The following is a 26107-nucleotide window of genomic DNA, read 5'->3' on the forward strand; positions in this document are numbered from 1 at the left end:
CATTTTTTGTTTTTGTTTTTATTTTGATGTTTTTTTTTTTTGTCATTGTTTAGCTTTCACTTTTTTAATTTGTTTTTGGTTCTTGTTCTTTATGTTTTGTTCCTATTTTTATTTCCACAGTAGTCCACAGGGAATCCTGATGATTGCTTTGCGTTCTTCTTGCTTTTGTTCTTATTTTGTTTTTTGTCATTGTTTAACTTTCACTTTTTTAATTTGTTTTTGGTTTTTGGTTCTTGTTTTTATTTTGTGTTCCTATTTTTATTTCTTTTTGTTATTTTTAATTGTTCTTTTATTTTTTTTATACTGTTTATGCTTTTCATCATCACGCACGACGACGACGACGACGACGAAGAAGAAGAAAAAGAAGAAAAAGAAGAAAAAGAAGAAGAATGATGATGATGATGATGATGATGATGATGATGATGATGATCCTAGTAGTATAAGAAAGCAAGAGGCGCTTTTGCATATGTCGATGTGCGATTGTAATTATGGACGTGTGACCCGGACCAGAGAGAAGTGATGGGCCTCTGGTGGCCAGTTGCTGGCAAATCCGAGCGGGGACATTGTGTTCAATTGAGTTGCCGGCGACCTGGGAAGCAGCTATCGGCTGACGCTCATTTGCCTACGATCTGTTGCCGCCCTGTCGATACTCTTACCGAGATCACCACATCCAGCCGCCATTGTTTGCCGCACATACGCCGTCATTCCGGTGATTTCTCACTTGATGTCGATAATGGTTCCATACTTAAATGTGCGTGTGTGTGGGTGTCGTGTGGTGTGCTGTGGTGTGGTGTTTGTGTGTGTGTGTGAGCTTGTAAGTGCGTTACTGATTTGGGCGGGTGAACGACTGTCCTTGGACGAGCAGATGAGAAAAGACCGACAGGATGGGGGGAGAGAGAGATGAGAGAGAGAGAAAAAAAGAACAAGGAAAACAAAATGAAAATTGCTGCCTCTATACAGAACAGTATAGTTTTACCACATAAAAAAAGAAAGATGAAAGAAAAGTGATATCTCAAACGAGCAGAAAAGAACCAGTTCCCTCTGTGCTGCTTATTTAGTGACCTTATCTCCATTTTCTTGCCGCTTACCTATTGGTTATGCATGCCTTTTTGCCTTGTGGAAGCATCTGTTTTCATATTGTTTAGCGCTCGATGCTTCCTTTCTTGCACATTGCTGGCAACCGGTATTTTTTCTCTCGTAAATTTTTGTTTGCTTTCGCCGGTCTCCCTGAGGTCACCGGGAGGTGAGATAGTAAAAAGTTCTGCACTTTCTAAGACTTCGGACTCAAATACACACACATGCGCGCACATGGAATATGTCACGACTTAGTTTCACCTCTATGTAGAAGTATGTAGAAGTGTTGAGAAGTATGTAGTGCGCTTTATTTGATTCGCTAGCAGATACGAACCGCGGAGTTTAAAAATGTTAGTGTCTGTGCGCTTGCAGTGTTCTCATGGTTCTGATGGTACACAGATGACTACGCCACACAAAGTAGTGCTCTAATGAAAGCAAGCACAAAAATTAAAATCCTTTAATTTGAAAATAAACCTTGAAATAACAATGTAATAAATAGGTAAAATTTCGTTGTTGTGTCATTTTGTAAAACGCGTTTTGATTGGCTTATTTTACTCAGCCATTTTACCCTCAATGTAAAAGTAAAACATTTTCTTTCAAAATAAAGACATTTCGACCTAGTTGGTGTCTTTATTTCTTGCAAGAAGAAAAGTAGGAAATTACTTTTCTATCTCTTATTTATGATCTTTAATTTTCGAAAGATTTTTTTCCGTTAGAGATCTATGGTGTGATCACCTGACCTTTCACCCAACATTCTTCTGGATGTTTTAAAAAGCTGACGTGTGAATAAAAAGTGCGGCTAATTGGGTGCGCACGAGAATTCTGTCCATCTTTGGACAGGATGGTGGCTTATTTTAAGATGAGAACGCTGGTGTAGTCGTGACAGTTGGTCAGCAGTGAACAGCAAGAAACTGTGGGCTGTGCAGCATAATTCATGTGGGTGTATGCATCCTCAACGGCCGCGTGGCCTGGCCCTGTCCACAACTGTCATGTCATCAACACGCAATGGAAACCAAACGAAGACTAAGTCAACATTTGCAGTCGCAAGGAATCGAAGAGGATAAGAGTTGTAAATAAGATGTACAAGAACGGACCTGCAACAGCGAGTGAATGGATGTGGAGGAGAGGAATGGAGACAGACAGACAGCGAATGAACTTGGAGAAGAGGAATGGAGAAAGACAGGCAGATAAACAAACAGACATACAGATAAAAAAAATGTACGTGGAAGAGAGGAATGGAGACAGACAGACGGTGAATAAACAGAGGGGAGAGTAATAGAGACAGACAGATAGCGAATGAACAGAGAGGACAGAAAGACAGACAGATAGACAGCGAATGAACAGGGAGGAGAAGAATGAAGGCAGAAAGATAAAGAATGTACGCGGAAGAGAGGAAAGGAGGCAGACAGACAACAAATGAACAGAGAGAAGACGAATGGAGACAGACAGATAGTGAATGAACAGAGAGGAGAGGAATAGAGACAGACAGGCAGACAGTCAGCAAATGAACAGGGAGGAGAAGAATGGAGACAGCGAATGAACAGGGAGGAGAGGAATGAAGACAGACAGACAGACAGACAGACAGACAGACAGACAGACAGACAGACAGACAGACAGATAAAGAATGTTCGTGGAAGAGAGGAATAGAGACAAACACCGAATGAACAGGAAGGAGAGGAATGAAGACAGACAGACAGACAGACAGACAGACAGACAGACAGACAGACAGACAGACAGACAGACAGACAGACAGACAGACAGACAGACAGACAGCTAAACAATGTACGTGGAAGAGAGGAATGGAGACAAACACCGAATGAATAGAGAGGGGGGAATGCAGACAGACAGACAGACAGACAGACAGACAGACAGACAGACAGACAGACAGACAGACAGACAGACAGACAGACAGACAGACAGACAGCAAATGAATAGGGTTGAGAGGAATGGAGACATACATACACAAAGACAGACAGAGTGATAAATATAAAAAAAACTAACAAAACCTGAAGCAGACAAAGCCCACATTATTTGGTGTTTTACAACGAGGTTATCGGTCGCGATGAGCAGTGTCTGGAGCAACCTGCTGTGACCACCACAAACATGGTTTATGCTAATTAGGGATTTCTAGAAGTGGTCTCTGAGATGCAGAAGCAGAAAAATCGATAGGGAATAGATCTAGGATGGGCGGACGGCCCTCCATGCACTCTCCTGACATCTATTAATGTTGCCAGGCCGTCTTGTATGACACCGATGCATGCAAGATTCACGAGTAAGCTATCATTCCCAAGGCTTGGCGTCTTCTTCTTGTTTTTCATTTTTTGAAGGTCTTGTAGGGGAGGCAATTATTTTATTTTATAATGACTACAAGCTAAAGGTTTCTAAACTAAAACTTAATGCAAGATACTGTTACTCAAAAACATACAGACAGACCTAAATGCACCAACTTTCACAGAAAGAGTTCAGCAACCCTGACGACAGGATTGTAGAATGTAGACGAATATGTTTATTTAGTCAAAGTTGCTGTCAATATGCTAATTCAGGTCAGGTCAGGTCAGTCCCATGCCCGGTCCGGGCGTAGGGGGGACCGTCCGGCAGCAGCAACAGACAGAATTTTCCACCCGGTCCTGTCTTGAGCAGATGAGAGCAGGTCTGGCATCTCGCGTTCGGTCCATTCTTTAATGTTGGTGACCCAGCTTTTCCTCGGACGACCACGGCGACGGCTCCCTTCGAGGGTTCCTTGTAGGATCGTCTTGGACAGGGTGTTGTGGCGGGTGACGTGACCGAACCAGGCGAGCTTGCGCCGCTTCACTGTTGCCAGAAGGGGCTCATGTGGGCCACGAGGGAGGTTACGGTGCTCCGTACGTATGCGTTGGTCTTGTGTTCGCGGTACGAGATGCGGAGCAGCTTTCTCAAGCACTTGTTCTCAAAGGCCTGGAGCTTCTTTTCCGTTGCGGCAAGCAGCGTCCAAGTCTCGCAGCCGTAGAGTAGGATTGACACTACGAGGGACTTGTACAGCCTGTGCTTGGTACTGAAGCTGATTGAGTTGCTTCGCCAGATCCTATCCAGCCTGGACATTGCGGATGTTGCCATACCAATCCTGATACGGATCTCTGCTGTACAGCAACCATCTCTAGTCAGGGTGGCACCCAAATACTTGAAGCTGTTGACCTCCTCCAGTTTCTGGCCGTTCATGACGATGTTGCTGCTGCTGTCGGTGGTGGAAATAATCATTACTTTGCTTTTTTCTGAGCTTATTTCCATGCCATAGGCCCCCGCTCGCCTGGAGAGTCTGTCCGTCAAATCCTGAAGTTCGTTGTTACTGCCTGCCATGAGGTCAATGTCATCTGCAAAGCGGAGGTTGCACAGGGGTCTGCCACCAATGGAGATTGAGGTAAGGTGGTTGTGGAGGGTGTCTTGCATGATTTTTCAAGGAAGATGTTAAAAAGGATGGGAGAGAGTAGGCACCCTTGACGGACCCCGATCGTCATCGCGAAGAACTCGCCTAGTTGGTTGTTGAGTAGTACCGCGCTGGAGGCGTTCTTGTAGAGTGCTGCTACCATCTGGATCAGTCCCTCCTCTATGTTGAATGATCTCATGACCTGCCAGAGTCCATCGTGCCAGACACGATCAAAAGCTTTTTTGAAATCGATGAAGTTATGGTATAGTTGACGTTGATGCTCCAGGTGTTTTTCTATCATAACACGGCAGTTAAAGATCTGTTCTACCGTGCTTCTTCCAGCCCTGAAGCCAGCCTGTTCTTCTGCCAGCAGTTCCTCTGCAATAGGTTTTAAGCGGTTTGAGGATGATTCTGAGCATTACTTTGCTTGGGTGACTTATCAGACTGATGGTTCTGTAGTTCTGGCACTGCCTCAGGTTCCTTTCTTAGGGAGTGGGATGATGATAGACTGAGCCCATTCTTTTGGCCATTTCTTTTCTTCCCATATCTTTTGACACAGTGTGGTGAAGGCCTTGGTTGTTGCGTCTCCTCCATGCTTCAGCAGCTCAGCAGGTACGTTGTCCACACCAGGTGACTTTCCTCCCTTCAGACTATGCATAGCTTCTCTCACCTCATCAGTGAGGACTGGCAGGTCTTCAGCCTCTCTTGTCCCAGTCTGGTGATGCTGGAGAATGCTGGTGTCTGGCTCGATCTTGTAGTTGTACAAGTCTTGGCAATATTCAGTCCAACGACTTAGTACAGCAGCGTTTTCCGTAAGGAGCTGTCCGGCGCTGTCTTCGATGACTGTGGCTGGTCGCTGCTGAGTCTTGGTGAGGGCCTTCAGTGTTTCATATGCCTTCTTGCTGTCTCCGCTTGCCATGCCTATTTCCACGCTGCAACACTGGTCTTCGATCCAATCTTCTTTTGCCTCCTTCATCCTTGTTCTGATCTTCTGGTTGACAAGTCTGTACTTGTCTGCTGACGTCGGGTCTCGACCTCTCCCTCTCTTCAAGGCTCTCCTTTCGTCGCAAAGATCAAGGATGTCGTCTGTCACCCAGGGTTGTTTGCGCTTCCTCTGCTTCCCAGCACTTCGTCTGCAGTAGAGAGTAGCACCTCTTTGATACTTCCAGCAAGGGCGTCTATGTCGCAGTCTATAGTAGCCAGGGCTGCAAATTTGCCCCCCACCTGGGCCTGAATATCCTCTCTGTGTCCGGATCTTTGAGCTTCTCAAGGTTGAATCGGAATGCGAGGGCTCTTATTGTTGTCACGTCTCAACTTCAGTTTCAACTTGAGGCTAGTGAGGACGAGGTTGTGGTCGCTGCCTATGTCAGCGCCAGGAAAGGACCTCGTTTGTGCTTTGTTGATGCTTGATTTGAAACGCTGAGGCAGCAAGATGAAGTCAATCTGGTTATGGACCAGACCTCCGGCGAATGCCACGTTACAGTTCTTGACTTCTTGTGCGGGTGGAGGGTATTGGCAATGGTGAGACGGTGACTCTGAGCGAATTCTAGTAGCCGGAGGCCTCTTGCGTTGGTGTTGCCTAGGCAAACTTGCCGACTGTTCCTGCCATTGTTGGTAAGCGTCAGGGCCGATCGTAGCATTCCAGTCGCCAAGGACAAGCAAGATGTCTTTCTTCGGAGTTTTCTTGATGATGTTGTCCAGCTCCTCGTAGAATTCCTCAACCTCTTCATCTTCGTGTTCTGATGTTGGGGCGTACACTTGTATAATGGTGATGTTGTGCGGTCGAGCAGAGATTCGGATGGAGATAAGTCTGCTAGAGACTGGGGTGCAGCTGATGACAGTTCCAGCCACCTCCTTCCTGACAATGAAGCGACACCACGTTCATGCTTGATTTCGTCTCCGCTGAACCAGAGCTTGTGGCCTTCATCTGTAGTTGACTCCGAAACCAGTCCATCGGACTTTTGCAAGTCCCACTATGTCCAGCGGTAACGCTGTAACTCGTGTGTGAGTTCTTTCACTTTGCCGCATTGAAAGAGTGTGCGAACATTCCATGTTCGATAGTAGTCCCTTGTGTAGGCAGCTTAATTGTAGACTTGGGTGTAGACTTGGTTCCAGTATCACACTTGTCGCCCCCTCCCTGGAGACCACCAGAGGGGTGCGCGGTCGTTGGTGATCCGGGCCTCGACCGATCCGGCATGTTGCTTCTATTCTGTTTTGCTACCATAAGTCCTTTCAGTGGGCTTTGGCGAACTTGGTGGCGCCCATCTCCTCTCCAAGTATTTTATTGACGTGCATAATAACACGTCAGCCCCTCACAGCGTTTGGCCCGCCAGCAGAAGCGGTTACCGGGGTGTAGCCAGGTTAAGGACCTGGAGCCAGCTGTGAGAGTTGATTGCCATGTGAGGACCAGTGCTCCCGTCTGTCCCAAGGGACACTGCTGCCGGAAAGTCAAAGGTGCTTCCTCTACATAGACACCCCGGACACTCTCATAAAGGAGAGAAAATGACACATGACAAAATGACGTAAAATAAAGTGACGTCAGAACTAAATGACGGTCCTCCAGCCAAGGTCAGCGTCTACATGCAATACAAGCACAGTCCGCAGGCCAAAGATCAAACATGTCATATAAGCTGGAATGCATTCTATAGCAAACATAGCTGCACAGAACACATCCAACAGACGACATCAGTCCTATTGAACGACGAATGACCCCAGCACACACAAAAAGTTCACCGATCCAACGGACATGAAGCTCACTGAACCGCGCCGCCGATCGCCAAGGCTGAAGGTGGACAAAGAATTACGACGAATTGCAGTCATCAAAGCAAAGAGGCACTACACTCTACACACACGATGGCAGGCCCATCAAAAAATTATACATAAGCACAAGTCCAACACCAGGAGGATGTTAGATAAAACAAAAAGACGACAGAGCTCTTCCCCTTCCCTTAATTAGAAATGTGTGAACAAACGTGACGTCTGTGTTGTTCACTTCATTGTGTGTATGGTGACGTTTGTGTACTGTACAGCTGTATCTGGATGTTCCCCAGAGTTTTGTAAAGAGCATCTTGCACTGAGCTTTGCCCAATCACCAGACAAACCTACATCTCACTAGTACTAAGCCTTTAAGGACACGCTGGACAATTTCCCGTACGAAAAGCTTTCAGAAACTGTATCAGCGGAGAGAAAAGTTAAAATGAGTGTCTGCGTGCTGAATGATGAATAAATGTCAAAGTTCCAATAGGGAAGGAGAAGAAAACAGTTTGGCTTAAGTACACAAGGAGTCTCAGAAGAATATGAGCTCTGCGTTCTTGGAGCTAAGTTTACACATTGAAAGAAAAACGCATCTGTTTTTGTCAGCCTGGACTGGCGGGCAAGTCTTCTTCCCTACCCAGAACCCCCGCAAAAAGGAGAGAAAAAAAATTCCTTGCTGCGAAACTTCATAAAATCAGGAGAAGTAAGCGTGTTTGAAGCAAGCGAAAGGACACCCGCTTGCCCTCGTTACCGTCCAAACTTTTGATCTCCCTTTTTTTCTGTCGAGTTTCTTTGTCTTTGATTTGAGAACTCCGTAGGATGGCATCGATCCCACGAGACCCAGCCCGCGACGACCAGACAGATCGCGATTCCCACTGAGTGTTCGTGTCTTGTCGCTCATCGATCAAAATTTCAAGACTTGTAAACAACGCTCGGCACGAGATTCTATAAGCTTCTATCTACTGTCATCAAGTCGAGAACAAATCGAGCGTATTTAATGGATATGCCGAGTAAAGGGCACTCGAGATAATGGTTTTTTTAAAAAAAAAAAAGTAAACGCATTTTCCTGCACAAACCTATGTTGCATACAGATCGGGGAAGATTAAAAAAAGCGATAGGAGTATTATTTTTTTTTTCTTCTTTATCTGAACTGCTAAATAAGTATTTGAGCAGCAAATTTCACACCCAATGTTTTTACAGTTTCTATATTTACGGCTGGTTTTATTGAATGGTCTGAGTGATCACGACATAGCTTCTCAATGGATTATTTGGCTGTATTTACTTTTATAGATAGTGAGACGAAGGTCCCGAGTAATGTAAGGGAATCTGTGAAAAATCTTATAAATATCTTTAATGGGATACCAGGCTTCTGGCGGGGGGATTTCTGCTGCTGTTTTATATACGATGTTGTTGAAAACTTTCAAACTATCGCTTTATTCGAGTTTATTAACACTTATACAGGCTCATTTCCGTGTTACGAAATCGTGAAACACATTCTCTTGATGTCCTTTACCCAACTCGACCGCTTTTGTTCGGCAACGGGAGCGAGATGTTTCTACCGAAGTCTTAGGGAATCACTAGCTCCCTCTCTTAACCCCGCCTTCCTTTCTGTCTCTCTCTGATCAGTACCGTATTTAAATACATCCACTCATTCTCTCTCTCTGATCAGTACCGTATTTAAATACATCCACTCATTCTCTCTCTCTGATCAGTACCGTATTTAAATGCACTCATTCTCTCTCTCTCGCCCTCAAATTACGACCTTCTCTTCATTTGTTCTGCATCGTAAAGACACGATGCAATTTCTTCTGCGTAGGAGTTTCCATCTTAGAAAGGCCGGTAGCAGAATGGAGTAAATAAACGTGAACAATAAACATTACCGACACACAAACACCAAACAAACAAGCATTAGCCTATAGATTACTCGTAATCGAATATTTCTGCCAAATCTGCTGGGGATCAGACTTTGTAGGAATTTCACCACTCCTTCACACACACACACGCACGCACTGCTTTATTCATACGATTGGCAGCTTTTAACACTAATGGACATTTTAAACGAAGATAAAAGGATGTAAAAATGCGTTGAGACATGCTTTATTAAATGCTGGAAAACCTATCATTAAGTAAAAAGAGAGCTGGGCGTTAAGTGACGTTGATATCTTTTGTAAACTTTTATGGACCTCTCTAATCAAAACGAGATTGACCTGTTACAAAAAATAACATGCTTTATTAAGATTATAAATGACAAAGATGCGTGATGCATGGTTGATTTAGGAAGTTATTGTTAGTGGCAGGTGGCTGACATCAAGTCTCCAGCAAAAATTAAAGGATGTTGTTTGCTCCCACAGCAATAATTATATTGACCATCCGCTCCTCCAGACACATCAAGCTAGTAACGAAGGGCTTCTTATCTTTCACAGCACATCACGAAGTCCCTTCATATTCAGCAACAGCTTGTAATGAAGGGTCTTCTTATTCCGTAACAGTTGGTTATGAAAAACCTTCTTATTTAGCCAGCTGTTCATGAATGGCATTATTTCGTAACAGCTTGTAATGAAGGACCTTCGTGTCTCATCTTGAACTGAAAATACTTCATCCAGACATCTTGTAATGAAGGTCTTCTTATTCAGCCACAGCTTGTAATGAACAATTAGTTTCTCATGCTGGCACCGCCGGAAGGATCCTCATGTGACGAGTACAGCAAGGAGGAACCAGGGTGTACTGTAACACATTAGCCTCCACCTACTCGGAATGTTTTGTCACCGGGTAGTCTCAACCAACTTGGTGAAAAACAGAACTTTGCCTATTACAGCAACCTCAAGGAGAACTTGGCTAACATGCAGCTGGCTTAGAAAGCCTTTTAGCAAAATTTGTCATTCTTGGGTTTTCTTCCTGGCAGTCACCTCTGAGTAGGATTCACTAGGTCATGTTACGAGAAGCAAGGCGGTTTTATCGTATGTCTGCCTTTCTATTTCTTACAGCCTTGTTTCTCTCTCGAATTCATTCTTCCCTCCTTTTTCCGTGTATCTAATCGCTTAAAATGATTTATAAAGGGAATGTTTCTCTTAATTTTTGTCCCTCCCATGTGTGTATTTGTGCACTCGCGAGTGTTTGCGTTTGTGCAGATATGCAATCCTGTTTGCGCGCATGAATATGCAAGCAGGCGCACTTAGGTATACCCAGTCGTGCAAACGACCCTCCCGAGCGCCGACGTACCGAAATACTCCAAACACCAGCCGCGGCTATAACAACCTGAGCCGGCTTTAGCTAACCAGACAAGTCTCTGTAGTCTTTGGCTCCTGGCTTCCAGAGATGACCGATACGCCGCCTGCAACTTGACCCCGGCCCACTCCGCCGAGGCCGTCGCGTCTCTAGTAATGGGCGCCGCATGGAGGACAGAAAAGCCCGTTCATCCTGTTTATTCCGCCACCAAGTACGCATTCTCTTCTTACCACCCTACGGGGATCACATTTTCAGCTGGGGTCATTTGCGGAATCATGCCCCAACTGTTCGATCTCCTACTTCACGCGCAACGTAGTGCCAAAAAAAAAAAAAAAAAAAAAAAAAAAAAGGGTTAACACCCTAACCCATATTTTGAGGAATGTGAAAATATCAACCGAGATACTGTATTAAAAAATAATTATTTCGACAAATTCTTATCATTCATCTTTTTTTTTAAGGATAGCTCACCGTAATTTCTTTTTAATTTCCGTTAAGTTGTCGCGAGCCTTGTCAAGCGGAAAGACAAGCTGCCAGACCGCATGCGCAAAGGTGCTTGCGATGGAGGGCGATTGCTGACGAGATTCTCGCGGGACCGGAGACATCGATTCTCGTCGGATTGCGCGTGCGCAGATGTAATGGCGGCAAGCGCCGAACCCATGCGCCCTCGCTCAGGCCTGCCCAGCCTTGTGAATACCGGATGTGACGTTGTGAATGCTAGCCTAGAGTTTGAAAGTGCGAGCGAGCAGGAGAGAGAGAGATTTGCTGGGGCAACAGAATAATTTCAGCGCTTTTAGATCGTCCTGATCAGTGATGGATGTTTCCGTTAAAAGGTTTGCAACGGAAGTCGTAGGAAGGTCTGCGTGTGTCTGGGAGGCATCATCGCTGCTGTAGTTCAGGGATCACGTTTCGTCGACGGCTGAGTCGAAAAAGTCATTAACGTTTAAAATGTGCACTTTTATTTGAACCCGGGGATAAAATATTGGTGGCGAGCAGGTCGCTGCCAAGTGCGTCCGACATGTGACAAAGTTTCATGCCGTGGCATCTTCAAACTTGTTTTCAGGATAGGCAGATAATTCAAAAACTTTGTGGTAATGTCAAACGACTTACAAACTTAACAGTTTGCCACGAAGTCAAACTTAGAGATCGGCAAGGGGTAATGTTACAGACACTAAGCCACACCAGTCTAAAATTATAGCGCCTGCGAGGAAAGAAGTCACAAAACGCTTTCCAGTCGCTGGTCCAAGTGAATTTCGAACCTGCTGCATTTCCCTCGAACGCACTAACCACACGAATTCAGAATTTCTCTGTCAGGACAAATGAATCACTCACGTTTGAAGAGCTGTCAAAGGAAAAACTTCATTGGCTGGAATCCTTGAAATTTGTGCCAAGAGTGATGGGCGAATGAAGAGATAACGGCATTTTGCTTCTCTATATCCTCAGCTGACGACGGAAGAAGTGTGGCTATATTTAAGGAATGTGAATCAATTTTTGTTTAAAAATTTTTTTTAAAAAAACCTGAGAAAGATGATATGCACTAATGAAAAGAAAAACAAATAAAAAGAAAGAGAAGGAAAATTAAATTCTGAATTGAATGAACGAGGGGGTAAAAGAAGAGAAAGAAAGAAAAGGCAAGAAATGACGAATGGGGGATTAATTAAAATTTTTTTCAAAAATTATGATTTTGAAAACTCCCAAACCATGAAGTGCTTAATAAGAGCAATTCATATCCTCCACATGATGAAGGTAGCTTGCCCCAAGCCCTGACAGTTCTCATGCTGACCGCTGATTGTGCCATTATCGCTGGTGAAGAAGCTCCCTTCGTGAAGGATGCCTGGCACTTTGTTTTCGTTAGCCTCGCAACGGCAACTGATCGAAGAATGACTTTGGCTCCGGCTGCCCTTTCTGTCACGTGCATATGGCCTGCGTGTCAAGAAATATGAGAGTTGTTGGACGTAAGATCTCTGGACAAACAGACAAGGTCTGAGTTGTAGACAACTATATTGTGACGCAGACCTTGCGTGTCTCCATCAATTCAGATATAAGCGGAGGAAAAAACTGTCTGGGTACAAAGAAATCGAGCGAGAATTGCTGGTGGTCTGACTTTCGTGCTTAAAAACGATGGGGATGTAGTCTTCGATGTTCCCCGCCCACACCTCACTTTGTCTGTTTGCATTTGTCAAAAATATATTTAGCTATATTTTTTTATGTTTTAGAAGCTTATTTTGATGTTTGTTCTGGTACGAATATCTATATTGAATAAAACTGTCAAAATTGTCTTTTAAACTTACGAGTATATGCACAGATGAGGTTAAAAGGGATGGAAGATGTTTAGGATAGGAAAAAAACAAAACTTTTAAAAAACACAATTGTAATGATATTCCTGTGACATTTCGGTTGTTGATGAGTGAGATGTTAAAGACGGCACTTAATCTGGGACTCAGCTTTGTGAGGGTGAATGAAATGTTATAGACCGATCTTAATCTCAGACACAAGAAGGTGATGCCAATTTTCTTATCCTTTCTGCCTTTACTTCTCCACCTATCAGGTCAGTATCTATTTAACGGATAGGTCAGCTAAGGACGGTATGCTGGGCAACACGGGAACGAAGCTGGTTAAGCACGTGACTGTGACTTAAGTGCTCTATCCACTAAGCTTTAATCCTTATAAAGTGAAGAGATGCTATTTGATCTGGTCCGCGAGCGCACTGAGCGCTGACAGTCTGTCAGCCAAGGGACGTCACCCGGGTAACGCTGAGTAGAACGCTAGAAAAAAATATACAAGAAAAAAAAACACTTTGGAAAAAAAAGAACCAATACGAAAATGAAGAAGAAAGATTCTTTTGATTCAATAGATGACAACAGAGCGTAATCTGCCGGCATTAGCTGGTCTCCTGTAAATCAGGCGATTCACGCCTGGATAATGACGCGTATCAGAAGACTGTTCAGGAAACGGTAGACTGTTTGCTCCTAGTGTTTGCTCGACGGCTCGGCAGTGCGCACTGCGAGAGCGGTCACACGTGAACATCGTTCTGACGGACCGGGGGCACAGAGGCTCATAACGAACTTCTTGTATAGAGCGCGTCGTTAAAAGCATTCTAAAGGCACCCGTCTGTCCGAGCAGATCTCACAGCGTATTGATCCGTGGTGATGAGGCCTGGAATTAAATTTCAAATGATTCGAGTGCTATAGATGGGACGCGGCGCACGATCTCCTGTGTACTGAAGCGTAAGGCTGTAGTTGGCGAGGGGAGATAAGCACAGGAGGTAGCCGGTGCGCAGTTATGGATGTGGTTGTAATCAACATAATAGTTTGTTAACTCTACGTTTTTCTTGAGAATTCAGAAAATAAGTCTTCTTTCAGGAACTTAAAAAATGCCACAAGGTGCATCCTATGTCTTGACAGAAATCGTGTCGCGCAGCGACTACTTTAAAAGGATAAATTTGTCAGACAACGAAGTACTAAACAAAACCAATTACAACAAACCCCACCATCAATAACAACGATAATGGAAATACGAAACTAGCAAATTTAGAAAAAAAAACTAATCTTGTTTTTCGTGTTTCAGATCTCGAAGAAAACCCTTTCTGGTACGTGGACCTGGGGCAGATTGAACACCTGTGGAGCGTGAGGCTTTACGGAAGTGACGCAAACCGTGAGTGTCGGAGATCCCTCCAATCAGTTTGATAGAACCATAGCCCTGAATACAATGACAACTGAAGATTTAGCTGTCGATAACGGATACCATTTTGTATAATCTCTGGCCGTGACTATTTCATCTCCATGAATTCTCCATCTGCTCCCTCTCTAAAAACAACAATGGTTCCTCTCAGCGATAAATGCAGCAAGAAAAATATTTATTGCATCCAATTTCCATATGACATAGAAGTGCATTGGCTGAATGGGTCTTAATGTTGACAAGAAATTGCTTGACTCAGGTGCAGCGGTACAAACAAGCTGTCCACACTCACACACAAAAACCGACATAACCGAGTTTCACTTTATTGTTAGGCCTACGATGATCATGTCAATCTCTGATGCCTGATGGTTGTAGGTATAAGTCTCGGATTCCAAGTAATGAAAATATAAATTATTTTTTGGCATGTGTGATACGGTGTTTTTTCTTAACCATTAAACCGAAGCCTGTGTCATAATATCGAAACTAGTGACATTAAAGGTGTCAAAGTCTCTCCTCTCTCCTTCTAGACTCTCTGTGAGCATTCTGCAGCTCAAAAATAAGACAAAACCCGAGGAATGTCAAGAGAATAGACCGCGAGGTTATGACCCCCCCCCCTACTCCCCACAAACGCCATCTAGTGTAGGATCGTTCAATCATCCCGTGGTCACAGGTCCAGAACGAGTGCATTGCTCCAACGAGGCAGTGGGTGGCAAACTGGAGGGGTGGAGGAGAAACATCGCATTTGGGGTGTCTGACGTCTGCTTGTGTCTTGTCTGCCGCAGGGCTGCACGACTTCGACGTACACTTGGGAAACTTCGAGAACGTCACGGACAATACGTTATGCACGCGTTTCCATGGCAGCGCGGCTTCGCTGGACGTCAGAGTCGTCTGCGACACGAAGCTCAGCGGCAGGTAGGTTTTGCTGTTCGCCGAAACACCGCAGTGCTGGGTAAGCGAGGGCAATGAATCACGTGACTGGCCTTCCATTTTGTTTTGCTTCATCCGAGCGTTCAGATGACGCAAGGGTTAAACGTTGTCACCAATTCTCTGACGATCACGTGAGCAGGGTTCAGAAGTCCAAGGGTCCGGGATATTATTGCTTGGCCATGATACGACTTCTGCTGACTTAAAAAAATAAAATACAAAATATCGGTTTCCCTTTCCCAAATAATAACAGTGTGTTATAATGCCTACATTATATGCTATAATTTGTGTTAATTTCTTTTTTTTTGTGGGCAAGGTAGTTATTACTTTAATCATCTCAAGTTCCAAACTGCGGTATAAGTATCTTGGTACACCAACAGAGAGAATAATGGCGTTGCGAGAGAAAGAATGAGAAACTGGAAAATAACGAATAGAGAGGAAATACGAGGTGGAAGGGGAGGGGAGAAAGGAAAAGGACTAAGGAATACTGTTCTTGACTGTCAGGGTAGGTCTGGAACTTCCTCTCCTTGCTCCTCTTTTAACGGCTCACGTCATACTGCGCTGTAATTAAGAGTTTGGTGCAAGCTTCCAGAAAGGCTGAAATGTTACTGACACCCGCCCCTCGAATCTTCATTAAAGCTATAAAGTGGAGAAGATGGCCGCTGCTGCTGTGTGCCCTGGCTCCTGTCAGCTTCCATAAAGTTTATCAAGCGGCGCAGGGCCAGAGCTCCAGGAGCTTGGCTAATTAACTGGGCGGACTGAGAAGGCCACCTGGCGAGCGCCGCCTTCCGTTAGCATGCACAATGAAGTAGTAATAAATGGATGACGTGTTCAAGACGAGGCTGAAATGAGAAGCACAAAATGCCGTTCTTTCCACTTCCTACCCACCCAGACTCTGTGAAATCTCTTCTATATTTCTTTGAGCATTACAGGAGGAAAGGGGTTGTGATACTTTTAATGAAATATCAGAAGACAAGAAACTCATAAAATACAGATTTACAATGAAAGTATAATATATTTTTTATGTAAGTTGATCTAAAATTGTTGCATAAAAATTGCAACGATTTATTTGAGTGACAGATCAGCCACTGATTGAAAATCCTTTTACTCAACAACATCGGAATGAGTAAGTAAATGAAATCGGAAAGTTCTCAAAATCGTTGATCAACGTTGGCGACATTTTATATGAAAGTCAATGTAAGCCAGTGTTTTGAAGCAAACCCACGTGGTATTGGAACGTCGGTTATGTCAAAATTTTTTTGCCAGTGCTTTGGGACTTTGGGGCAACATCAAGACCTTAGAGGCTTTACGAAGAAAGCTTTCAGTTTTCGAGGGTCTCGCAGGCACAGAAGTACGTTTGCCGGAAGTCGAACCTGGGTCGACTGTGTGGAGGGCAGCTATGCTGGTCGATATACCACAGTCACTTCGTACGATTTGCTCACTGCTAGGCTTAGAAGTATTGTCTGTAAGAAGGAAACAAACTTTCAGCTTGCCATTGTAGCAACGGTAATATGGTAATTAGACACGGGAGTACGCATTTGATTACCTGTATCTATTAGTCGTGTTCGAAACTGAAACTGAAACTGAAAATATACTTCATCTTTGCCGCACTACACAAGATCGTCATAAAAAAATAAATACTTATTAGTCTTTGTAAAACAAGCTAACTCGTTCCCTATGCTAATTAGATCAAGTTTTAATTTTTATTTTTAGGAGAGTTAAAAAAACGATATTGTTTACTTCATTATCTTCATCCAGAATAAAGATGTTTGACTAAAAGTCACAGATGATGAATAAATAAAAGAGAAAATTTCTTTTGATTAAAGAAAACCTAAAAAGAAAAAAAAAAAAACTATGCGTTGGCCGGGAGTCGAACCCGGGTCGACTGCTTGGAAGGCAGCCATGCTGACCGTTACACCACCGACGCACTTGTTAGAGAGTAAATGAAATTATATATAGATAGAAATACTGTCACGCTTTCTTTCGCCGCTTGTATGTTGATTTTGTGTATACATAAATAAAAACAAAACATTAATTTGAAAGAGTTAGACAACGAGACGGAATATTATTTTCGTTTTTGTTGTAATAATTATTGCTTTGGCAATGTCTGGACTTTTACCTTACTTTCACTTGCATAGGTTACTCGATCGTACTCTGATCGATCATACTTGCATTTCCGTTCCAAAATAACAGAGCACACGACGTATTTAGACCTTTATTTTGTAGGAAAATTCAATGAAAACGGATTAGAATTGCTAACTGGAGATTTTTCTTCTTCGTCGTCTGCTTATTTCCATTTTCTTATCTGATGCATAATCTCGCTCTCGATCATACTAATGTATGCTAATAGACAAGCAGACGATTTTTAAGTGAGTCTTACTAAACTCATTGTAATGGACCGATCAACTGATCATGTAAACTGAGACATATAATAATGTCTACTGTCTAAACAGAGACAAACAATCTGTCTTTAAACGGCAGACAGGCACTTGTAATCTTGTCTCGATCTTTTATAATTGCGTATATATGTTTCTATGTGTCCACCATGGTTAACAGTGTAAAACCCAGAATAGTCTGGAAAGGTCGGAATATTGTACAGTTGTTTCTCTTTCTCTCTCGGGTAGGCGAATCAGCTGTATGTAATATTGGCAATAAAATAATTAAAATCTTTCTTGTACAGAGCTGCTTCTCTTTTTTCAGATACCTTGGTATCGTGATGCGCACGGCCCCCAAGAAGCCAGAAAGCCTCATTATCTGCGAGGTTCTTGTTTATCTCACGTGACCCATCCAGTTGCCCACTATCTCCCACATTCATTCGTGTATTTGTGTATTTCATAACGGTGGGTTTTGTTTTTGTTTTGTTTTATTTTTCATAATCTGCGGGAGTCATTCCATGGATGCCCATGAGCGAGTCTGCTATCCACCCCAAATGAATATTTGTAAAAGTCTCATCCCCTTCCTGTGTTATTTTTTTCTTCTCGCTCGAACATGTTTATTTCTATCGAATTTGTGCATAACAGTGCCGTTTGTGTGTGTGTGTGTGTGTGTGTGTGTGTGTGTGTGTGTGTGTGTGTGTGTGTGTGTGTGTGTGTGTGTGTGTGTGTGTGTGTGTGTGTGTGTGTGTGTGTGTGTGTTATCTATTTGTTATATGTGTCAAATCTGTCACATTGTCAAGTGCCGGAGGTACGTTCATTAACAAACTGCACAAGCGTAGGCTCGTCCATGCGACGTCCCTCTTACCAAAAAGGACAAGTGATTGAGATCGAAATCCTGCGGAAATGGATCTCATTTGAGACACTGAACCATGTAGAGATGTTACGAAAGTTTATAACACATTAATTTCCGCACACTGTCGACAGAACAAAAGGAATCTGTCCTCGTAAGACACATTAGAATGGTATACATTTTCAATCACTACGCCAGAAAATGGGTGACAAAATTTAAAAAGTGATGCTGTAAAAAGAAAAAAATTGAATTGGAACATTGATTTAGATGTATCTTTGCTTTGTCGCAAATGAGATGACAAAACGGAAAATACTTCTTGCCATTTAATGTTTTCATTCTTGTTACATTCAACCGTGATTTATATATAATTTATGTATATCGCTATATATCCTATTTTCCTGATTATTTTACAGACAAAATGGTTTACTCCATCTTAAGATTGAAATCACCCATGTGTGTATGTGTGTGAGAAAAGAGAAAGTCGGATAGCGAGATAGATAGAGAAAACAGATCTCTATCGCGTAGCTGAGAGAGAAAAAGAAAGATAAACAGTCGCATGTCATTTGATAGTTGTTGCAAGGGTTTTTGCTGTCCTCAGTTGCGCGACGCAAGCAGCAGTTGCAGACCCTGACGTGTTACAATCATTTCCCATTCTGCATGACGGTTCGAACGTTTCTGAAGGGCATTATTTTCACTTTCTTTTTTGTGTCCGTAGGGTTATGCAGGTTATCAGCGGAAATGGATTTCCGGCCGTAAAAAAAAGTAGTCAACCCTGAGGAGAAAGGCTTTTTTCTACCATAGCTGCACTGTAGTCGTAGAAATTGAAACAATTTGAAGAAAATGCGTGCATGCGCGGAGGAGCGTGTGTGTGTGTGTGCGAGATAGAGAGAGAGAAAAGGTATTGACGCATGTGTGCGTGTATGTTCTTTTTGTGATTATGTGTGTGTGTGTGTTTTAGTTTGTAGCATAGAGGCACGGTAGTGGTAGAAATTTAAACAATTTAATGTGTATGTTTGATTATATGTTCGCGCGTGTGCGTGCATACGTGTGTGCGTGTCTGTGTCTGTGCACGCACATGTGCATGCGCCTGCGGTATGGATGTGTGCGTGCTCTTGACTCCTTAATTTGTGCGGCGACGCGGCGGCTAACATGCCGCGAAACTTCCGCCGCCGCAGATGTAATGTCATCACTGGAAGCCACTCGATTGGTTAAAGTCAACGTGCTCCTGCGAGGACCGCACGATGTCGGAACTGGTGACAGCAGAGACTGATGAGCTCATAGAACTTGTTCGCTTCTCGTGTCCTGCTGCAGGAAACAAGAGACCTCCATCGGTAGCAGACGACACAATGTCGATACTCCAGAAAGCTCTTTCTCTCTCTCTCTTTTTTTTTTTTTTTTTTTTAAAAAAAGCTAGCCAGGTTTTAGATGGGGAAAAATATCAAACCCCAACCAAACAATCAAATAATGGACAAAAAGATATCACAATCTGGCCTTTGCATACAATATCTGCATTCCATGCGTTTGTGTGTGTGTGTGAGCGCGCAAACAGTTTAGAAAATGTGTTACGTGTTGTGCATTTTTCAAAAGCAAGAACTTTAGGACAGTAAGGCACTGACACAGTAACAGCCTCGTCCCACAAACATTGTCGCAGTCAGTCAGAAGAGTGATACCTGGGAACGAAAGGCTTGCATACGACTCCGCCATAACTGGCATGGCGGCCAGCTCTGTAGCTTAGTTTCGTCAATACTCTCTTGCTGATGACATTTTCTTGGATCGAGGCAATCGAGTAATTCAATTGGGGTTTCTTCCAGCGATAACATCTTTGTAGAATCGTTCGTACTTGCAGTAATTGAAGACGGTCTGCAAAAACTGCAGCATAAATGTACATCAAGGGGCTGGTTCAAAATGGTGGACATGCTGATTACACTGTTTGACGTTATTGCTGATCAGGTTGTGATTTTTAAGGAAAGGTGGAATAAAAGAAAGATAAAAGTTCTGTGAATGTTTTTTCCTTAAATGTTGCTGTTTTTTTAAAGTTGAAGTTTAAACAATAAAATTGAATAATAAAAAGAACGTGAATTGTGAACACCATTCTTTGTTTTCTTCTTCTTGAATTATTGGCGTTGTTAGAGCGATGAGATTCGGCAAAAAATTTTTAGTGACATACTTCCGCCTTGACTGAGGTGTCAACTACTGAAGAGTCTGTGAAGATAAAAAGAAAGCCTTTATCAGCCCCTCTCATACGATACAGCAATCTTTTTTTTTTCAAAGAACACGGTCTAATAAGTTAGGACAGGGAAAAGGAAGCAAGCGAGAAACTTTGAAAGTGACAAAGCGAGAAAGAGAGAATGACAAACCTAAAAGAGAGATATATTAAGCAAGAGACGGTGACAGACCCAGAGAGAGGGAGAGAAATTTCAAGAAAGACAGTAACTGAAACAGTGATAGAGCTGAAAGAGAGTGACAGAACGAGAGAAAGCAACAATGAGTGAAAGACAGAAACAGAGTGAGACTGACAGAACTAGAGAACGAGGTATACACAAAGGCATACAGAGAGACAGAGACACACAAGTGACCGAGAGACAAAGATAATGAAAAAACCGAGAACAAAAGACAGTGATATTTGAGCGGGAAGGTGGCAGAACTGAAAATCGGGTTGAGGAAATCTGCTCACAGGCAGACAGAAGAACAAGCACACGATAATTCCCAGACTGCGCTGCTCAAGGTAAGAAGTCGTTGTCCCAAAAGATGGGGAAAATACACGATTGGAGGCTTATACAAAATTAATTTAATATATATTCAATATAAATTATATATAAAGCTACAGCACCTCTGGATGCTAGCTTGCACAAGGCTGGGTAGGAAGATTCTGTTCACCCACTAGTAACTTCATACACACTACAGCGCAAGAGTCGAGGCAGCCAAGTTCTCTTTCATTGACTCCCACCAAAACACAAGAGCCGAGATAGTCTTGTTTTCTTGCCGCCAAAGTAATAGTATCACTGAAACACAAGAGGGGAGTTAACAAAGTTTTCTTCATCAGCTCCCACCGCAGGTCTGTGGAAAAACGCTTGTCACCAGTTCAGTCGCTACGTCACTGGGGTTGGATTTCCCTCCCAGACCACACCGCGCGTCTCCACAGATGTGGCACCATCTCAAAAAAGGCTTGACCATGGAGGGTTCTCTTCAAGTTTATCAGTTCCCTTGCATCTTAATCGCCCCGTGTAAAGATTGATTGCCTCATTCTCTGCTAGTGTGGTTATCGCTACTTGAAAAGCGGCAAATAAAATAACCTGATCATTTGCATAGTCTAGAGACACTACAACAAGAAGATTGTTCAATGTATTAAAAAACTCTATCATTAACTCTTTTTTTTTTTAAAGCAGTGGCTCATATTTTTCTTTCTTTCCTTCCTTCCTTCCTGTCTGTCTATTCTTCTTTCATTTCTAGCAGATCAACAGTATATGTGAAAATAATGAATGCTTCAAAAATAGAAAAAGTTGTTTCCAAAGTTTATTGCTGAGACCACATAAAAGCACTCATCAGGAAGTGAACAAAGCTCGGTGAAATATAGGATTACTGGAAAGCTGTGACAAAGCTGTCACTGTTTGAGCTTTTTTTTGGTGGTGAGGGTGGGGTGAACGTATTAAATAACACATGCATTTACCTAGAAAGCCTTTCATAAGCCGATTTGAGAAAATGTCGACCCTGTTTGTGAGAAAATATGTCACCGCACAGCAAACACAATATGTGCACAGCCATTCCCCATCCCTCCCCCCTCCAAAAAAAAAAAAAAAATCACCAACAAAGTCTGAAAGGATTTTTTCCCCTTTGTCTTCACTTCTCGTCTCATCAATGCGTTGCCATGCCAACACTAATACAGCCAATATTGAGCCAACGTCACTACCTCTGCGGTTTCTCTAGTTTGTTGATGGGATCGCATCTGAAAAGGCATCCGTATGAAGGTGTTTACTTCGGTAGAAATAATTAATACGATTACGGGTCTGGTACCAAAGTACGCCACCTATTGATTGAGTAGAACCTTGAGATGAGCGGAGCCGCATTGCTTACGCTTCGTTTCCATCAGGTTCACCGCCTATCACTGCATCTGTCTTTCAATGATAGCGGTGGGGAAGCGCAGAAGGCGTGACGCTGGCTGCAGGAACGAGAACCCACGTGTTATTATCTCCCCTTGTACGGCTTCGAAATCCGTCCGCGTAAAAAAAAATGAGTAACTTGTACGGTCTTCTGTCGAACTGATAATTACGATCTCCCCTCACCCCTTTTCCTCCACTACTCCAAAATAACATCCCCTTCCCGGTCACCGCATTGGGGGACATAAACCAGAATCGATGACAGTCTGGTCTATAATAATATCTTACCGGAAAACGTCAGTAAATGACACGGCCAGCAGCCTATTGTTGTCGTCCAAACAGAAATTGATAATTCCGTATCTCGCTGGCATTTCGCGATAGTCAAACTGACAAATGATAGACCAGAAACCCTAGCTGGTAAGACACTTTTGTCAGGAAAACAAATTGCATGTGACAGGTGGATTATGTATTGTTGTCAAAAAAAAAATAAAAAAAATAAAGATGAAGACACGAGTAACGGCGTTAACCACTGGGGCCATTGTCTGTCCTTTTCGCTGACGTCGGTTAGAAGGTTAGAAATCTGTCGTTCTTGCAGTTTACGGAGGAAGCGAAGTCACATTAGATCAGACCTGGGCAAAGGCCGGCCCGCGGGCCGCATCCGGCCCGCCTCCTGTCTCTGACCGGCCCGCCCGCCAATATATATACTATACATACAGTTTTGGGTAAAACTGAGTTAACTATATTAGTCCGGCCCTCTAAAACCATCCCAATTTCTCATGCGGCCCCTTGGGAAAATTAATTGCCCACCCCTGCATTAGATGATATAGTTAAAGGTCCCCTGTGCGGCTACATCAGACTTAACAAAAGATGAAATAAAAATTTAAGCACATTTCGCAAAGTTCAAGAGACTGATTATTGACGTGTAAACCGATAAAAAAAAGAGAGGATGAATGAAAAAAAGTATAACAGAATCATGCACTGGCCCATTAGCCTTTTATTTTATACAACACATGTCGCGATGACGATTGCTACAATCTCAGAAGGAACACATTTCTTAGTGTATAATAGAAACTAGCATGATCTATTTTGAAATCTTCGGTACTCTGCAAAAACAAAATCTCTCTATTTATGAAATTTGTTTTCACACCTTACTTCATCAGGCATTTCAGTGATCAACGTTAAGTAAGCCCCTAAATCTGACGCCAGCTCGGGCCCTCAAAGGCTCGTACCATCTTCGGAGCAATGAGACAAAGTTTAGGATACAATCTAAGGGAAACAACTCGCAGCTTATTTCCCTACGGGTTGTCTCTCTTGGTACATTCGCCGTGGTGAAAGTTTACATGCCACTGGAGCAACAAATGATGACTATATACCCAATAACATCGTATTTCCACCAGCTATCAGCAGTCGGCCTCGAATCCACAACAGCAATGGTTAGAGTTTAAAGCCTGTCAGTGAGAGCATCCATGCAACTCTGCTATTCCATGCATTCTGGTGAACTGTGGGGAAAGGGAGGGGGTGCCTAAAAACGAGAAAAAGAAAAGCAGGGGCTATGCATTGTGTCTCAAAACCCAACCCGGGCACCTGAGGAAGAGCCGAAAGTGCATACACGAAGTGCTGGACTAGTTTTTATAAACTACTTTTCCGAAGCATGAATGTGAGGAATAATCTTTGAACAGATACTTTATAAGTAGGTTTTACACAAATATATATTTAATTAATTAAAAGGTTAAGCACATTACAATGGTCTAACACCTTGTCAAGCTAATGACTACATTGCATAATTGAAAAATGTATGCATATCACGATTAACAGTTAGTTTGTTAAGCAATAATTACAGCACTCAGAAAGAAAACGATTGCGTTGGCCGGGAGTCGAACCCGGGTCGATTGCTTGGAAGGCAACCATGCTGACCGTTACACCACCGACGCACTTGCTCCGAGGATGACGTTGTAAGCTTTAGCAAGATACAGCATGTGGCATCAGTCCCGCTTCTAACATTAGGTAAACTGTAAGTAGTTGCCTGGGGGACAGGCATTGAATGTCACACAGTTAAACGTACGATGGTCTCGAAATTTTTTTTTTTCAAGCTAAAAATAACTTTAGAGAAAATCGCATGTTTTTAGTGTTACAGGATCGCTTCCACTGCTTGTACGTTGACGTCAGCAAGCAGTTTTTCAGTTTGACAGGAAAGCGCCAAAATCCATCTGCGGCGTGGCGTTTCAAGTGTCTAGCGTTCGCACCTGACCCTCAGGGGAGAGATGAGGGATGGGGTGAGGGAGTCCAAGGACGAGCTTTAACATGTTACTGATAGTCCATCACCGTCCCTGGTGCTATTTTATAAAAGAAAAAGAAACAAATACTCATTAAGTTGTTGCTGCGCTTTTTGCTCATTTAATTATTTGTTATTTTAGTTGACGTGTAGAATAATTACTATGATGTGTGTTATGTGCGTAATAGCTAACCCTTTCTTTTTTTTTTTTGAGTCTGGGTGGTTGGTTGTAGTAGATTTGAACTTTAATGTAGTTCACTGTTGATAGTCTCTAATTAAATGAAAATCGAATCGACTTTGTATGAAAATGCTCTAGGGTAGAGCCTGAACCCGATGATTTATAGCGTAGCCCATGTTAGTGTCTCGAAGAATGACTATCACTGCAAACTACCGTGCATAATGAGGATGGCTAGGCAGTCCACGACTAGAGTAGCCGAGATGCTAGAACTCGATCTTTGGGAGTGACCACGCATGACCACTCTCTAACCCTGACGGTATTTGAAATCTTTGGTATTCTTAAAAACAAAATCTCTCTATTTATAAAATCTGTTTTTACATCTTACTTTAGCTGATATTTCAGTGATTACCGTTAACTAAAAGGAAGCCCTCACAAGGCTTGTAGCATCACAGAGCAATGGAGCAGTTTAGGAGGGACAATCTAAGGGAGACAGCTCGCGCATTGTTTCCCTACGGGTTGTCTCTCTTGCTACGTTGGCCGTCAGGACTGGTGGAAAGTTTACTTGCCACTGGAGCAACTAAATGATGCATAAGGTTTATTATGCAAACCCAATAACATCGCAACACCATTGTGTAAAAACCACACCAGCCAACACCACTCGGTCTTGAATCCACACCAGCAATGTTTACAGTTCAAGGCGGGTCAATAAGAGCATTCATGCAACTCCAGTATTCCCTGCACTCGGGTGTACGGGGAAGGGGGTGAGGGGATCGAGAGGGGGTTCAAAAAAAAAAAAAAAAAAAAAAAATATGCCCTTCGTGTTTCACGAACCCAACCCGGGCATCTGAGTAAAGAGCTGAAAGTGTAAACATGAAGTGTTGTACTAGCTTTTATAAGTATTTTTTCCTAGCGGGAATTGTGAGGAACGATCTTTAAACAGATACTTTATGAATATGTTATACACATATTTTAAAATTTGTTTACGGAGCGATGAACTATCGCTTTGTTAGGCCAATGACTATATTGTATAATTGAAAAAAATATACAGGCAACCATCGTATACTAATGTATACATTTCATAACTAAACAAAATTATGTATACACTACTATCAACAATCACTTTGTTTAATTATATTTGGCATGGATACAAAATTATTGCGTTGGCCGGGAGTCGAACCCGGGTCGATTGCTTGGAAGGCAACCATGCTGACCGTTACACCACCGACGCACTTGTTCCTGTGAAGACGTTGAAAGGTTTACAGAGATGAAGCACGTGTCATTAGGCC

At 43.0% G+C, this 26107-nt stretch overlaps 1 protein-coding gene and 3 non-coding genes across 5 annotated transcripts in view; 1 reads left to right on the forward strand and 3 right to left on the reverse strand.

The window, feature by feature from the left end:
* The window catches only part of LOC112574293, a 47653-nt gene extending 28490 nt beyond the window's left edge, over positions 1-19163 (forward strand). For both annotated transcript variants that reach the window (XM_025255280.1, XM_025255281.1), the window contains exons 6-8: positions 14018-14104; positions 14911-15040; positions 17753-19163. In XM_025255280.1, coding sequence (XP_025111065.1) covers positions 14018-14104; positions 14911-15040; positions 17753-17834 — 299 coding nt within the window. In that variant the 3' untranslated portion in view covers positions 17835-19163. The remainder of the gene's footprint in view (positions 1-14017; positions 14105-14910; positions 15041-17752) is intronic.
* Positions 16908-16979, reverse strand: Trnag-ucc. The gene has a single exon. It is a non-coding gene; the product is annotated as a tRNA-Gly (tRNA).
* Positions 19164-24230: 5067 nt separating the features above from the next.
* Positions 24231-24302, reverse strand: Trnag-ucc. Its single transcript has one exon. It is a non-coding gene; the product is annotated as a tRNA-Gly (tRNA).
* Positions 24303-25977: 1675 nt separating this feature from the next.
* Positions 25978-26049, reverse strand: Trnag-ucc. The gene has a single exon. It is a non-coding gene; the product is annotated as a tRNA-Gly (tRNA).
* Between the last annotated feature and the right edge of the window lie 58 nt (positions 26050-26107).

Source organism: Pomacea canaliculata, linkage group LG10 (assembly GCF_003073045.1).
Source record: "Pomacea canaliculata isolate SZHN2017 linkage group LG10, ASM307304v1, whole genome shotgun sequence".
NCBI lineage: Eukaryota > Metazoa > Mollusca > Gastropoda > Architaenioglossa > Ampullariidae > Pomacea > Pomacea canaliculata.